General features: G+C 37.0%; 1 protein-coding gene across 4 annotated transcripts; it reads left to right on the top strand.

Moving 5' to 3' along the window:
* Positions 1 to 3,886: 3,886 nt before the first annotated feature.
* On the top strand, positions 3,887 to 8,276 carry BEL1 (POX (plant homeobox) family protein). Of its 4 annotated transcripts, none has more exons than XM_068449775.2 (6): positions 3,887 to 4,146; positions 4,216 to 4,342; positions 4,545 to 5,616; positions 5,862 to 6,244; positions 6,958 to 7,018; positions 7,264 to 8,276. In XM_068449775.2, exons 3-6 carry the CDS (start codon positions 4,663 to 4,665, stop codon positions 7,912 to 7,914), a joined length of 2,049 nt encoding a protein of 682 aa, XP_068305876.2. In that variant the 5' UTR covers positions 3,887 to 4,146; positions 4,216 to 4,342; positions 4,545 to 4,662; the 3' UTR covers positions 7,915 to 8,276. The 4 variants fall into 4 exon arrangements, with proteins under 4 accessions (XP_068305876.2, XP_068305878.2, XP_088551875.1 ...); XM_068449776.2 differs by having other exon boundaries at positions 3,964 to 4,146; positions 4,238 to 4,342; XM_068449777.2 differs by lacking the exon at positions 4,216 to 4,342.
* The last annotated feature ends 6,740 nt before the right edge of the window (positions 8,277 to 15,016 follow it).

Here is a 15,016-nt window from a genome sequence, read left to right as displayed (position 1 = left end):
TCTCATGTGTGAAGCCAAACGGCGACACGTGCTTCATGTCATCACGTTGTATTGTTCATGTACTAGGTTTAAAAATTTATTACACGTGAGAGCATGTTAAGAATCTATCCTATATTAATGAAAAATAAATATTATATATGCTTATAAGTAATTAAATTACTTTCATTATTACCAATTAATTTTATAATAAAATTCTAACTTTCTTCGTAAGACTAGCTCTCCCGACACCAGAGAGTTATTTACAAACAGCAGCAACCGTCTTTTGTAGGTGTCCACACCAAAAATAGGACATGAATTTTCTGCTCTTCTCATTTCATACCCTTCTTATTCCTTTCTATTTATGTGATCATGATTAAGTTACGTTAAAATTTTATATTTCCATTGCTTTTTGTATTATTATTTTTATAAAAAAAATTAATATAAAATATTGACATGATTTAATTGTAATCATAAAATATAGAAGAAGATGAAAATAATATGAAATGGGAAGAGCTAAAAATAATTATACGACCCTCAAAAAGTAGGGCTTGTACACGTTGGTTTTTTGGGAAGGGAGACCAGGAGAGGACAGATTGACAAGATGTTATGCAAGCAGAACCTTTAGGATCCCATTTTTCAAAATGGAAAAGATCATTATAGATCAAGCTTCAAACAATCTGAATGGTTTATTTTTTAAATTTTCATAAATTATATTTGTATGTTTGTAAAAAAAATCAATGCAATTCAAAATTATTTACTTATTTGATTATTATGATAAAAATTTAAGTTTTTTTAAAATATATTGTTTGTTAAATTTTTTGAACTTAATTACATGCTTTAAACATTTTTTATTTGGTTAATATTTATAAAGATGATTTATAAAGCGTAATTTGAAAAATAAACTATTCAAATTGTTTAAGTTCGATGTAAAACGATCCCACAACTAATCTCCGTTTTTATAAAAAAAAAATTGGAACTTATTGAATAAATGGCCTGGTAATGCAAGCATTTGAAACCATTAACATATAATATCTGGGTGAAAGTTACGTAAGCCTGACTGTTGAGCACTTAAAACTGACACTACTTCCAGTGTAGCAGAGGAGATACCAGAAAAGGCCAGAGATTAATCAGGGAAAGCTACAATTTTTTGGGGACCGCAGGTTGCTAGGGCCCGCTGGGTGCGCAATATGCACCTGTGGGGAATCAATAAAAGCCAAGAAGACGGGTGAGGTCAGCGTGTTGTAGGCGGTGGCGTGAGCGTGGAAGGAGGAGGGAGAAGGAGGAGGAGAGAGATGGATAATATGGCAAGCGGCGGAGGCTCCCTTTAGAGGACCACCTGCTTTAAACAGACCACCCTACAAAAGTTGTTTCTCACTCTCATTTCTCTCTGCGTGTGCCTCACGTTATATGTAATACTAAATTGCATAACAAAAGCATATATATAATCCAACCATTAATTAATTTTCTTTTCTAAACCTCAGTTGAAAGGAATTAAATGTGGTTTTGAATGACTAATTGGCAAGGTCGTTATTCTGTTCGATTTCATAATTTTGTTTATCAAGCTAGCTCTATAGATGGAAAGGGTAATGCTAAGGAAACTAAATTTTTAGATAAAATTTGCAAACTAAATGATATGTCACCAATAAGAATGAACACGTTTATCAACGTTTAAATAATAATCAAATCATGAATTTCCATGTCATTTAGTTTACAAAATTTAGTCTTGCTAGCATTACTCTTATCGGTGAATTGATTAAGTCTTATCTTTGTCAGCTTGATTCTTTAAGTTGTGGCACTATGAAAAACTCTGTTGCAAATCTTTGTATCTTGCGTGCTATTGGTGTTCATGGGCGTCCTCCTCGAGCTCCTCACATTGCTGAGATTTTGTGGCATCATCCTCTAATCAATTGGGTGAAAGTTAATATTGATGGTGCTGCTCGTGGTTGTCTTGGTTTAGCGATTTTTTGAAATTTTGCTGGCTTTAATTACTTTGGGTTGTTTTGCTGGGTCTTTACATTAGCTTCTACTTTAGAAGCTGAACTCTCTAGTGTGGTTACAGCGGTAACTCATGCTTGGTCTTGAGGTTGGTCTTATTTATGGATTGAATGTGACTCGTCATTGGCTGTTCATTTCCTTTCTTCTTCAAGTTCTTTGGTGCCATGACGTCTTAGGGTTCATTAGTCAGATTGTTTATCTCTCTTAGCTAAAATGCGTTCTCGTTTTTCTCTTTTATTTTTCGAGAGATCAATCAGGTTGTTGATTCCTTAGTTTATTATGGGGTTGATCATGTTGGCTCTCATTGGTGGGATCATGTCCATATTTTTGTGCCTGTAGCTTATTCTAGGGATATTTTAGGATATCCTAGCTATCGTTTTTTATGACTTTGTTGGAATAGTTTCTCTTGCGGGATTGGTTTTTTGTCCGCCGTCTTTGTGCTACCTTTTTTTTCTTTAATAGTTTAATAAACTTAGGGGGCTGATCCCCTTTATATTTAAAAAAAAAAAAAGTTGGAAGTCTACTTCTCGTTCAAGAAACTTGATTTTCCTTTTTGTGGGATAGGTAGGGTTAAGGCTTAAGAAGCAAGGAATGACATATATAATATACTTTCATTTTTTGAGTTAAAAAAAAAAAAAATCATACAATGTTGAAGCCCACTTAAATTGTTCCCAAGGTTCACAAATACATATACAAATACATATAGAAATTCTCTTATCCGAACGTTTGTGTCCAGATTTAATTCAAATGTGCCTTCCGTCACCCAACTTTCTTTTGGCTGGTTGACAACCGATAAACATAAAATCTCCCTAATAAGGTTCCCCATGCATGATATAACCTTGCAATTGAAATTTCAAGTCTTTAACTTGGTTGAAAACACTTGTGGCTGAGAAAATGGGGTGATAGGGTTGTGGAAGAGCAATGACATCCCATTGGTTGCGCGTGGAGAAAAAGAAAAGATGCACTGCGGTCCCATGCAATGTGTCATTTATATGCGTCCTTCCTTGTAGAAAAGATGGATGGGTGGACTTATTCAGAACACCAGTCAATGACAATTAGGAGAGATTTTTAGTATAATCGTCACACGTGATGGTATATCACGTGTTATTACATGAATAGTGAGATATGTATGTCAAAAAGTTAATAACTTTAAAAATATAATTTATCACTACTTACATAAAAACACGAGATGTATCATTCGTGTTCCCATTACAATTAAAAATTTCTCGACAATTAGATGGTGAAAACATTGGGATTGGACCACCTCATCATCTCATCCCACGCACAGTCCCTAATTTTGGGAACATTTTGCACAACTCTAGGCGCATCTATTCTTCCCCCTTCCCTCTCTCTCTCTCTCTCTCTCTCTCTCTCTCTCTCTCCAAACTGTGAAAAAAACTCCCCGAATTTTTAGGTTCATGGAAAGGCCAAAAAGGGGTCCCGCCATTTTCACCGTTGTCCAAATTACAATAGCTCTTTTTTTGGTCTTGTGAGTTTTGATGTAGAAGAAGATTATACTATGCATCGGTGTATAGTATATATTAAAATTTTTTGTCATTGAATTCTTGATTTTTTACCGTATATGTAACAAGTCAGTCGTTTTGTTTTATATTATACAATGAACGGTGTGAAATTTTCGTATTATGATTATGTGGAAGGAAAGAAAGTTTGGTTTTGGAAAAGAAATATAATTAAAGAAGAAAAAGAACAGATCATCTGCGGCTTCTAGTTTGCGTAATCATACGCAAATTAAGGACGATCATTACCCTGTTGTTCTCGGGAGGAGTTGAGTAAATCCATAGAAACAGAAGAACTAGTACTTTGCAAGGTAGGTTTGTTTAATTTTAATTAATGTTTTGATTACTTTAATTGGCTTAACGATAATTTAATATTTGCTGGGTATGAAATAATTGAGAGAGAGAGAGAGAGAGAGAGAGAGAGGAAGGGGGGCGGATAGGGTTATTAGATAATTCTCATTCTAGGAAGTCTATTTTGGAGGTATTTATATCATGCTGCATTGACCCCCACTTGATGAGAGAGAGAGAGAGAGAGAGAGAGAGAGAGATAAATGATGATGGAGATGAAATGAAATGGTGAACATGGTTAGGAGGTCATCATCAAGCCCTATGTGATCATATCATCTTCTTCTTCTGTTTCTGATCGATCGAGGAGGTATATATTTGATCTCTCTTTCTTTCTTCTTAGGTTGTTCTTTCATGGCTTACTTTGTTGGCTTATTAGAAGAAGTCTTCTCATAAAACAGCAAAAGGACCTCCACACTTCTCCCTCCCACTCCTCCTCCCTCCTCCTCCCACCTCCTCCACCATCCACCAAAAACGTCCACTGCTTTTCTTCAACCACTTCACCTGTAAGCCCTTCTCTCTCTCTCACTATTCTCTCCAATGCTATAGCTTCCATATATTTCTTTTTTTCATCTGATCAAAATATTTTGGGTTGTTTTTTTCTTCGATGAATTTGGATGATTGATCTTGAAAGGAGACCAATATTCTTCATCAGCTTCTGTTCTAATGGGAATCTAATATTAATTTTTTCTTTTCTTTTTGTGGCAGGGGATCTTGATGGAATAGTAGTTGCAGAAAAAAAGAGAGTATCTTTCAACAAACAAAAAAACAGTCTAAGGAGACAAAGAGCAAGAAAGAAGAAGAAAAGTTTGAAGCTTTTGTTTTCATGGCAGGAGAACTGCTGAGTAGTGAAGCTAACAAGTCAAGGAACAACATGGCTTCTTCCTCAGTTGGTGGGTTCTGCTACTCTGATGATGTCTCATCCAGCAATCCTACAACCACCCACTTCACCACCAATCGGATCCAAGACTTCGGGTCAAACCCTGCTGAGATCTTCAACCTCACCACTGGCATGGAGATGATAGGTTTTCCCAAGCAGCAAAGTGACACTTCTAGCCCTGCAGCTTCATCCATCTGGAATAAAGCTGGCTTCTTTGGCAAACAACAACAGCAACCTGATTTCACAACTGGGATTTCAGAAACCAGCACTGGTCATCATCATCAGAACAATCTAATGGTTGGAGGATCTCCACATCATCATCACCACCATCAACAATCCAATGGTTGGCCAGAGAATAATAATAATAACAGGTTTATGGTGGATGATTCTTCTCTGAGGTGTGTGTTTCCATGCGAAGGAAATGAGAGGCCAAGTCAAGGCCTTTCACTCTCTCTCAGCTCAAACAATCCTTCCTCTATTGGGTTGCAGTCCTTTGAGCTCAGACAGACCAACCATCATCAGCCACATCAGCAAAACCATCAGGATGATGGTGAGGATGATCACATGAGGTTTATGCAAGATGGGTTCTTGGGAAAAGCTGCTTCTCATGCTTCTGCTTCTGGGGCAAGCAGTCTTCATCATGAAGGGCTTTTCCAGCTGAGGAACTCGAAGTACCTGGGCCCTGCCCAGCAGCTACTCAATGAGTTCTGCAGCCTTGGAACAAAGCTAACAACTGCTGATACACAAAAGCAAAAGCCCCACAAAAACAAACAGTGGGGAGAACAAGAGGACAATGGCAGTACTAGCTCTTCAAGAAACAAACAACAATCCAACATCTACTCCCTTGAATTTGTGGAGTTGCAGAAGCGAAAAAACAGACTGCTATCAATGCTTGAAGAAGTAAACAAAAAACCCATCTTTTCTTTTTCTTTTTTTCTTGTTTTTCTTTTATAATTCCTTGATAGTAGTAGAATGCAAAGTTAAAAACTTTTTTCTTGGGTGGTGCTTGATTAATCCTTTAATATCCACAATTCAAAATTTTACTTTTTTATTGTTTGTCACGATTAAAACTTTGAGGTTTGAAAATTCTCTATCAAACCCCCTTCTGATGTTTTGTTGTCGTGATCATATGTGTGTTTGTTTAGGTGGAAAGGAGGTATACGAACTACTGCGATCAAATGAAGGCGGTGGTGTCATCGTTCGAAGCCGTCGCCGGAGCCGGGGCTGCCACTGTGTACTCCGCCTTGGCGGCAAAGGCCATGTCAAGACATTTCAGGAGCTTGAAAGATGGGATTGTGAGTCAGATTCAGGTCACAAGGAAGGCCATGGGAGAGAAGGACCCGGTGGCTCCCGGAGCAACGAGAGGGGAGACTCCGGGGCTTCGGATTCTCGATCAAACACTTCGACAGCAGAGAGCGTTTCAGCAAATGAACATGATGGAAAGCCATCCCTGGAGACCCCAACGTGGCCTCCCTGAGAGATCAGTATCCGTTCTCCGAGCTTGGCTCTTTGAACACTTTCTTCATCCGTACGTCTCTCTCTCTCTCTCTCTCTCTCTCTCTCTCTCTCTCTCTCTCTCTCTCCCCCTCTCTCTTCGAAGTAAACAACAAATTAGATTTTTGGGGAGAATCAATGTAATAATAGAAGAAAGGAAAAGAGGAAAAAAACAAACAGTTTGCTGATGTTGTTACTGATGATTTTCTAGTAGCTAACTAATCATAAAAAAGGCAAGAGTTTTACGATCATCGAAGGATATCCTGTGTGGCCTCAATCATTTTTGCTAGACATTGCAAATACAATACAAACTCCTTGGTTGTTTCTATCCACCTCTATTCAGATTCCAAAACAAAAAATGAATGTTTTTTTTTTTCTCAGTCATTTAATCAGTTTTCTTTTGCTAGCTTGATATTTTTCCTTTTCCCACGGCCCCAAGCTCTGTATGTTATATATTTCTCTGTGGGTCACTTGGTCTCTCATTCGGAATTTTTTAATATGCTCCAAAGTATCTTATACTTCAAGGTTTTTTACCATTCAATCTTTAGTCAAAGAAACATTGACGAAAATTTAACGGCCAATAACTCGGAGCATCCACGATAGAATTTTCACTCCTACTTTGTAGGGAAAAAAAAAAAAACCATCTCTCTCTGAAGAAATAACAGTAACAAATTTATTTGTTTATTTAATTAGGAAACACTGGAAATAAAGAAAGTAACAGAAAGTTTTTGTGAAACTTGTTTGCAGGTACCCGAGCGATGTCGATAAGCATATCTTAGCCCGCCAAACGGGTCTCTCAAGAAGCCAGGCACGTCCACATCCTTCTCTTTCTCTATCCCTTCCATAATATCAATCAAATTTCCCCACCCATTAATTAATATTATTATTGGTCATATCTTCTTTGGATTCATAGTTTAGTTGGATAATATATTTGTACATAATAATATATCACATATTCTAATGTAATAATGTAGATTGTAATCCAAAATATGTGTCACCATTAATCATATTATATATGTGACGCCTTTTGTTGCTACATGGGCTTTTCAACAGGTCTCCAATTGGTTCATTAACGCTAGAGTTAGGCTTTGGAAGCCAATGGTTGAAGAAATGTACATGGAAGAAACAAAGGAGCGTGAAAACAACAACAGCATTACCTCCTCAGATGGTATCGCGACCGACCCCAGCCAGCATCAGTCTCGGCCTGAAGATGAAAAACCGACACACGATCAACTTGTTCGAATAGATTCCGAGTGCCTCTCCTCCATCATCACCAACCCGGAGAAGAATCAATACTCTAGAAGCAGCAAAAGTACCATCTTAAGTCAACAAATGCACCCGCAACAAAGTTTTGGGAGGGTAAATGAGTCATTCGGGACCATGGAGCTGGACTTTTCGTCGTATAATCATCACCAGCAACACTCTGGAGGGACGGTTTCTTATGGTAATGATCAGCATCACAACCCAAATCAGGGTTTCAATGGTGGTGGCGGTGTGTCGTTGACATTAGGGTTACAGCAGCACGATGGAAATGGGGTGAGCTTAGCATTCTCTCCTGCCTCACAGAGCTCTCTATTTTACCCTAGAGATAATGCTGAAGAATGTCAACCGGTTCAGTACTCGCTATTAGATGGGGAAGGTCAGAATAATTTGCCTTACAGAAATTTGATGGGGGCACAGTTGCTACATGACTTGGCAGGGTAGAAGACAACAACAACATTTACCAATCAGGCAATGCAAAAGTGAGGTTACCTAGTGGGGTTTTAATTTGATTTTGTGCAACGAGATGGTGATGACTTGGTGATTATTGGTAATAGATGATTAAGTAGTTTAATTAGGTGATAATAGATGAATATATATAATAGCTAAATACTTCATACATACATAAAAGGCTATACTGGGTTAGACAACAATAATATGATGATCATCGTTTTCATGGCTGGTATAGTTTTACTAGGTTCTCTCTTTTTTTCAAGAAAAATTGTAAGGACATGTTTATTATCGGTAGGCAAATTTGGAATCGCCAGTGATTTGGCCCAAAGGTTATACGATATTTTCTTCTTGTTGTTCTTTTTGTTTTGTTTATATTGCAAGTGATACTACAATTTTAAGTTAAAATAAAAAGAAAGGTTTAGATCCGAAATACAATAGGACAAGGGGAAAGACTATATTCATTTGGACAATTCATCACTTGCAAAATCATACGACATTTGTTTCATCTTATAGGTGGAACATGCTTTTCCAAAGATTTTACCCCAAGTAGTTAGAAATCTCTCTTTAATTGCACTTTTCCATTTGCGGTTGGGCTAATTAAGCTAGGTGATGATTGAACCATCTGTGGCTCTTGTTTAAGTGAATATTTTTGCTTTTATCAGTTTATGTGGTTCTCTATGGAGGCAATTAAGTTTCGCATGCGCAGCACAATTTGGTGTTGGGTCCTTGCATAGCCTTTCTGCGGGAGATTAAGACAATTCCCCAAGGAAATTACAAAGAATATCGTGATCGTTTTTTTGTGTGTGAAGTTGTGGTCCCTAATCCATGAGGCTCGTGAAAAGACGATTTTTATTTCATGCCAATAAGAATTGGTCACCTTTTTTTATTTGCCAACTTGAATTGGGGACTGGTTTATATATATGCTTCTGCTTTTGTAAATGAAAAAGGTGCTTTTATTAGCTGCCTTTTTAGATAGTGTGAAGGGCATTAGGGTTTTGGGATGCACCTACCCATTGCCATTGGTTGAGGACCTACGTACACACCATAGAAATTCATTAGTTATGAATTAAACCACTCTTCTCTATATTGCATGCGCACCCAATGGCTGATTCAGTTTATGTAAAAATGGATGCTCATGTGCATAAAATATTAAAGATTTCTCACCCAGTCATTAAGCTGTAACAAATAAGATATTTCAAAAAGATGTAACTAATAAGATCATATGCATCAATTAATGTTGGGATTTCGGAGAGATAGGTGATCAATGCGTCAACTAACTATACACTGATATTGTTCTTCAACTTGCATCGTGTGACCTGCAGAACACGTACAATAAGTGTGAGAGTTTTTATTAAAAAGATATTGGTGTAATTAAAAATGAAACCACACAATTTATATTATACACATTTGACAATTTTTCCATGTAAAACTCTTATATTCTTCAACAATTAAATCATACAAAACAAAACATTTGGAGGGAAAAGGCTAATCATACAAAACAAAGCTTGTGAAGTTCCCTGGCTATTCGTTTGAGGCGATGGTCCCCAAATAGAGCAGAAAGATCATCGTATTTTATATGTAGTGCTGTCAAAGGATGCATATAAATGCATGCATGATACGTACGTTCATGGGGTTTACGATGCTTACTTTACCCAGAAAATATATAAAATTACTTTGAACGTACGTCAACAAAGTAGAGATTGGATACCTAATAATTAAGAAATTAAGTAGTTTTCGTTTTGAGAACTTAACATGCTACAAAACTAGGTCACATATGAGCTTGCACCTTGAGCTGTGAGATCTAGATGCCTTTTACCTCCGACGGTTGCAAGGTTGATAAAATATTGGTTTTCTCTGTTCTAATTGCAAGATATGGCTGCAAATTGAATAAACATTGAAGACAGTATATATCTTTTTGTTTTTTCTTTCAAAATATATATGTCGATTGATTGGCGACTAAATTGTTCACGAGGGCTTGTTTGTATATCTTTTGATTTTCCAAACACCTGTGTATATTTAATTGTAACAAGTGATTCAAATTGGTTATGACCTGGGAGAACATATCTCAAGGACAGAGATATCAATTATAATTAAGAGAAAGTAGAATGACATTTACGTATGTTGAAGAATGTTCAAAGTCTCGTGTACGAAATTTGATGAATTAACATATAGCTTATATTGAATGATTTCACGATCAAATATTTGGGTTATTTTGTAATAAAACCATACACCTGCTGAACTAACAGTTGTTAACTTGAGAACAATACCAGTGCATGCTTGTCTCCATTAGACGTGGCCAGCTGAAAACAAACTTGGCCATGCATAGCTTGTTCTAAAGGTTCCACTTCGCTTTATTGGATGGTGGGGAGAGAAGCATACTAGAAAGCCCCTACTCCTATAACAAGTTGTGGAGTTCCGCAACGGCTTGAACGTATTCGACGAAGAATCCCTTGCTTGATAGGGCTTGAGTTTAGAAATTTCAGACCAAATCGGAGCTCTTTAATTTGGAGTGAAAAGAGCGACTCTTTATCTGAAAAAAAAAAAAATAATAATAATAATTCAAAGCCGTTTTAGAGTCCAAGAAAGCTTAGGGCCAGTCATGTGCAAGCCCATACAATTTCATGCCGAACTTTGAATTCAAGACAGCCCAATCATCTGATATATGAAAGGACATGATATAGGTTAGGATTCACACAAATTCAAATCTCTTCTGCTCGAAATAGAACAAATTACATCAATTCCTTTGCAACTTGGTACATAAAGTAACATGTTTTTTGTTCTGTTTATGATAGATTTATTTTGTTTATGATAGATGAGTGTATCTGACTTGAACAACCTCCTCACTTTATTTAAGGGACAAGGATTGTCTGCTCTCCCACTTCCGATGTTCTTCTGTGCCCTTCTGTTTGTGTGGCTACTGTTAAGCCACGTCTACATTTTATATTACTATTTATTTTTGTCTTATTATCTCTATAAAAAAATAATATAAAATGTTGACGTGGTTTAACCGTGACCACATAAAACAGAAGGGCACAGGAGGGCATCAGAAGTGGAATGGCAAACAATCCTTATCCTTATTTAAGACCCAATATTTAAAGGCTCGCAGAAATTAGCTTTTTTTTAATTATTCTGAGCAGAAAAAAAAATAGCCTACTTAATAGTTCTTTTTAAATTATTAACGGGTTAGTTGTGGAGTCGGAATCAGTTAGTACAAAAAGGGCCATAGGGCCTAAAAAGCTAGCTAGCATTCGAAATTGATAGATAGGTGAAGAATGATTACAAGTAAAGTCTGGTAATTTTTACCAAGTAAAAGTAAAAGTAAAACTCAGCTGCAAAGAATTGTCCAGAGCTTTCAACCAAAAACATAACAAAAGTCGGGGTAGAGTGATAATTGATGCGTGTGGACTGTGGAGCCATATGGGCCATGGATCTGGCCACCAACCGGGGACCCCACCTCATTGCACCTCGTGAAACCCTAAAAACCTTCTCCGACACCGACACCGACACCGACACCAGCTGCTGAGCGCTGCGACAATTAGGCGGTGGATTTGCCTCCATGAACGGGTGGGGCCACTTAGGTGTCAAGTCTAATTCTCACACCCATAAGAATTTTTCCTTTTTTTTTTAAGTCTCCAATATTCAAGAAAGTACTTATACGTCATAATATAATTAAATGAAGTGATATATTTTTTGCATTCCTTCACTGATTACAGGAAGCGTGAACTATCCGTTTGAATTCCTAATAGTTTGAAAATTTTTATCGCGTTCAACCACTTTCACAATGGTGTGACTCAAAAACACATTTTGTCTTACAAAATAATTAATTTTATATTGGTAAATCATACGAAGTTAACAACTTATCATTTTTTACTTAAATATGTACATATATATAATAATAATATTTTCTGAATAATTAGGGTTTAGTGATGTGAGATGCCATGATAAGAATGTACGCATTCAGTAAGCTACAAAACCAAATGAAAATTTCTGCGATTTATAAAAGCTTTATACAAAAACTCAGAGTACTATTTTACTGGCGTCACTGCAATGGATTGTTTATACCCAGTACATTCATGCACAAAAACAATAATTAACTTTCATGCTTTCCAAGAACCGACACTTTGGTACACCATTATCCTGACAATACATTTTTGTACGCTCATGTTTTTCTTTTGAACATAAGAGCAAGTCCACCTTTTAAAAAAATATACTAGTATCCAGTCCATTTAATTCATTTAATGAATAATGATAGAACTCAATAAATAGTAATAGATTAAATGGATTTTCACTCCTAAAAAAAAATAGCCTAATCAATTTTATTAAATTTTTTTATTATAAAATAATATTTTTATTTTTATTTTCTAACTTTATAAAAAAATATTACTAATTTCTGACATTTTATTTATTTTTTTAAAAGTTTTTTTGGCAAAAAAATCTGGACCATTGATCTGAAAATCTAACGATCCTCATTGTGCCACGTTAGTAGCCATTAATTTTAAATTTCAATTTTTTTACCGTTGGAAATCCAACGGCCCATAAAACTAGCCATTGGAAATCCAATGGACAGAGAAGAGCCATGTGTCCCCACGCCGGAACCCCATATTGCACCTGCACAGTGGGCCCCGCCTCTGTGAGTTTGTCGGCCATTTGCAACCACGAGCACGTGTTTCCCACAAGCCCGGCGCAAAAAAAAAAAATTTGAAATACCTGTGATGTCATACTGCTGTCAGCATGACATCACATAGGCCGGGTCTTGGCTCATCACATTTTGGGCTGGAATATAGGACTGCTTGGGCTGAGTGCCAGCCTATTAGGCTGGGTTGGAGCAAATTGACTAGGTGCCAGGCCATTTTGGTTGTTGTGAGCCAACCTATGTGGTCCTCGTGGACTTGCTCTTACTACACTCTTTTACTTTTATGATCGTTGCGTTATACGTTTGAATTTTGAAATTCTCTCATCATTAAATTATTGTAATAATTTCGAATAATTTAACTTCTAGCTTAGTAATAAAAAATAAAGAAAATTTCTATGATTATCGCAAACAAACATTTACGTTTAGGTTTTATTGTCAAATGACATTAATGAAAATCACGATACAAAAGTAAAGAGAAATGAAATTGCATGAGGAAATTCGTACTCTTATGAATTATGATATCTCAAGCCACACCTAATTTCCAGGGAAAAAAAAAAACTTTATGTATGTATGTGTTTGTGTAACAACCTGTCCCAAAAAAGTATAGTTTTTATAGTTTTAAAATATGAATTTACGAAAATGCCCTTCGAGGTAAAGATGTTGACTTTTGTTTACCGCCTTGTCATGTCATGTAAGATCCATTTTCTTGGCGTATTCTTGTAGTAATCGTCTCTACGCACGCGTGGGTGCAAACATAATGCAATTTGGAGTTATAACGAAGGAGATATTACGTTTAAAGTTGGGAACATTTTAGTAAATTGATTAATTTCAAGAAAGCTCCAAATTTTTTGGAGAAAAATTTGGAAAGCCACGTGTGTGGCCCAGATTAAAAGGAAGAAAAGATGGGAGAGAAAGGAAGGGCATGACACCCAATCAGAAAGAAGAGAAAGAGGGAGTGACCAATAAGGAAGAAAGGAAATGAGGGAAAAGAGGGAAGGGAGAAGGAGAGAACCGGCCAAACCCCGTTTCTCCACACGACCTACAACTTGACCCGTTCATATCTCGTTCAAACGAACTCCGTTTTGGGTGATCTTGGTGTCCATGGAAAGCCCTTGACATGCCCTACATCTATGTAGTGTTATATTTCCCAATTTCTTTCCCCTTTTTCCAGTTCGAAGCCACAAAGTCCAGGACCTTTCCTGCGTCTTTAATCTTTTTCCGATGTCTTCGGTGAGCTTCACTGTCGATGACCACCACCAAAAGACTCCTATCAACCCCAGGAGCAAGGTTGGATGAGGCGTCGGAGTTCGTTTTGGTGACAAATTGACAACTACCCAAATCAAGGGTTTCCGGCCGATTCAAGGCAATTTCTGTAAAAATTTGAGAATTTTTGGAAATAGTTGAAATTTTCCGACGAGTCTGGGCAGCTGACCGCCACCCACGGCGGCGCGTAGCCAAAGGGCCATCAATGCTATTTTTAGGCTAAAATAGATGCCTTGATTTCAATTTTAATATTCATATGACATAGGTTGATCGTTTGAACCTAAATTCACTACGATACGTCACTTGGTCAATATAAGAATTGACGATTTAACCGCTGGATCGTCACCAAAATTTAATACGTTATAGTACGTAATATTTGAGGACAATAGGAACTTACGGATCGGGAGTCCGACGTATGGATCTTACCAAATTGGATTTGTAAGCTCGTAAAATAAATAGTGGACCACCACTTGAATTGTGGTTGGTGGAGATCTGACAATTGGAATGTAATGAAACTTATGATGTTTAGAAGCATAATGTGGATCTTTGGAGGTTACAAATCGGAAATCTATGTTGCGGATCTTCCGGATCGAGTTATATAGTGTTGTGGACCCTAAATCTTTGACCGACGGTTGACTTTTCAATAGGTCTCAAATCATTCTAGAACGTCCTTGGGGACGTGTTTTACGTAAGTTACATGATCTGTCGATAAGAATTCTGAGTTGTGATTTGATAATTGTTCTAGACGCCGATCGTTCGAGACACCTCAATATTCGTGCTAGGGAGTTATAGCGTGGACTTCAGGTGAGTGGGCATTTGCTTTCTATATATATTACAGTTTCCAGAATGTTTTTCTTAAAATGATTTATACTTTAAACGCCATGTCGTGATAAGTTACATTTTAAATATTGCATTGTTATATTTGTGAATTGTATCGTGTGATGCTGCGAAGACTCGGGTAAGCTTCAGGTAAGTATTATGTGATTGAATGAGTTGTATTGCATTGGTATACATACATTTGTTGAGAGCTCGTCATGGCTGCACCTCGATATTAATGTTCCTGCCCAGGGCTAGGGCCAGCCTTTACGTGATTGTTCACCTCTCGTACTGCACGCTCACCTTAGATCCAAGTCTGGTGCTAGACTATCGTATAGACCACAATAGATGGTTTTAACTCGTAAGTGACCCGCGATTTAT

The sequence above is a fragment of the Pyrus communis genome, chromosome 6, assembly GCF_041283825.1.
Source record: "Pyrus communis isolate YQ-2024b chromosome 6, ASM4128382v1, whole genome shotgun sequence".
Classification (NCBI taxonomy): Eukaryota; Viridiplantae; Streptophyta; class Magnoliopsida; order Rosales; family Rosaceae; genus Pyrus; species Pyrus communis.
Note: the sequence above shows the minus strand (reverse complement) of the source record. Positions and strands in the feature narration are given on the sequence as shown.

Coding starts and splice junctions, on each gene's coding strand:
- BEL1 (XM_068449777.2), top strand. CDS start 4,663: ATGGCAGGAGAACTGCTGAGTAGTGAAGCTAACAAGTCAAGGAACAAC. Junction 5,617..5,861: donor TGCTATCAATGCTTGAAGAA/GTAAACAAAAAA, acceptor GTGTTTGTTTAG/GTGGAAAGGAGGTATACGAA. Junction 6,245..6,957: donor TTTGAACACTTTCTTCATCC/GTACGTCTCTCT, acceptor ACTTGTTTGCAG/GTACCCGAGCGATGTCGATA.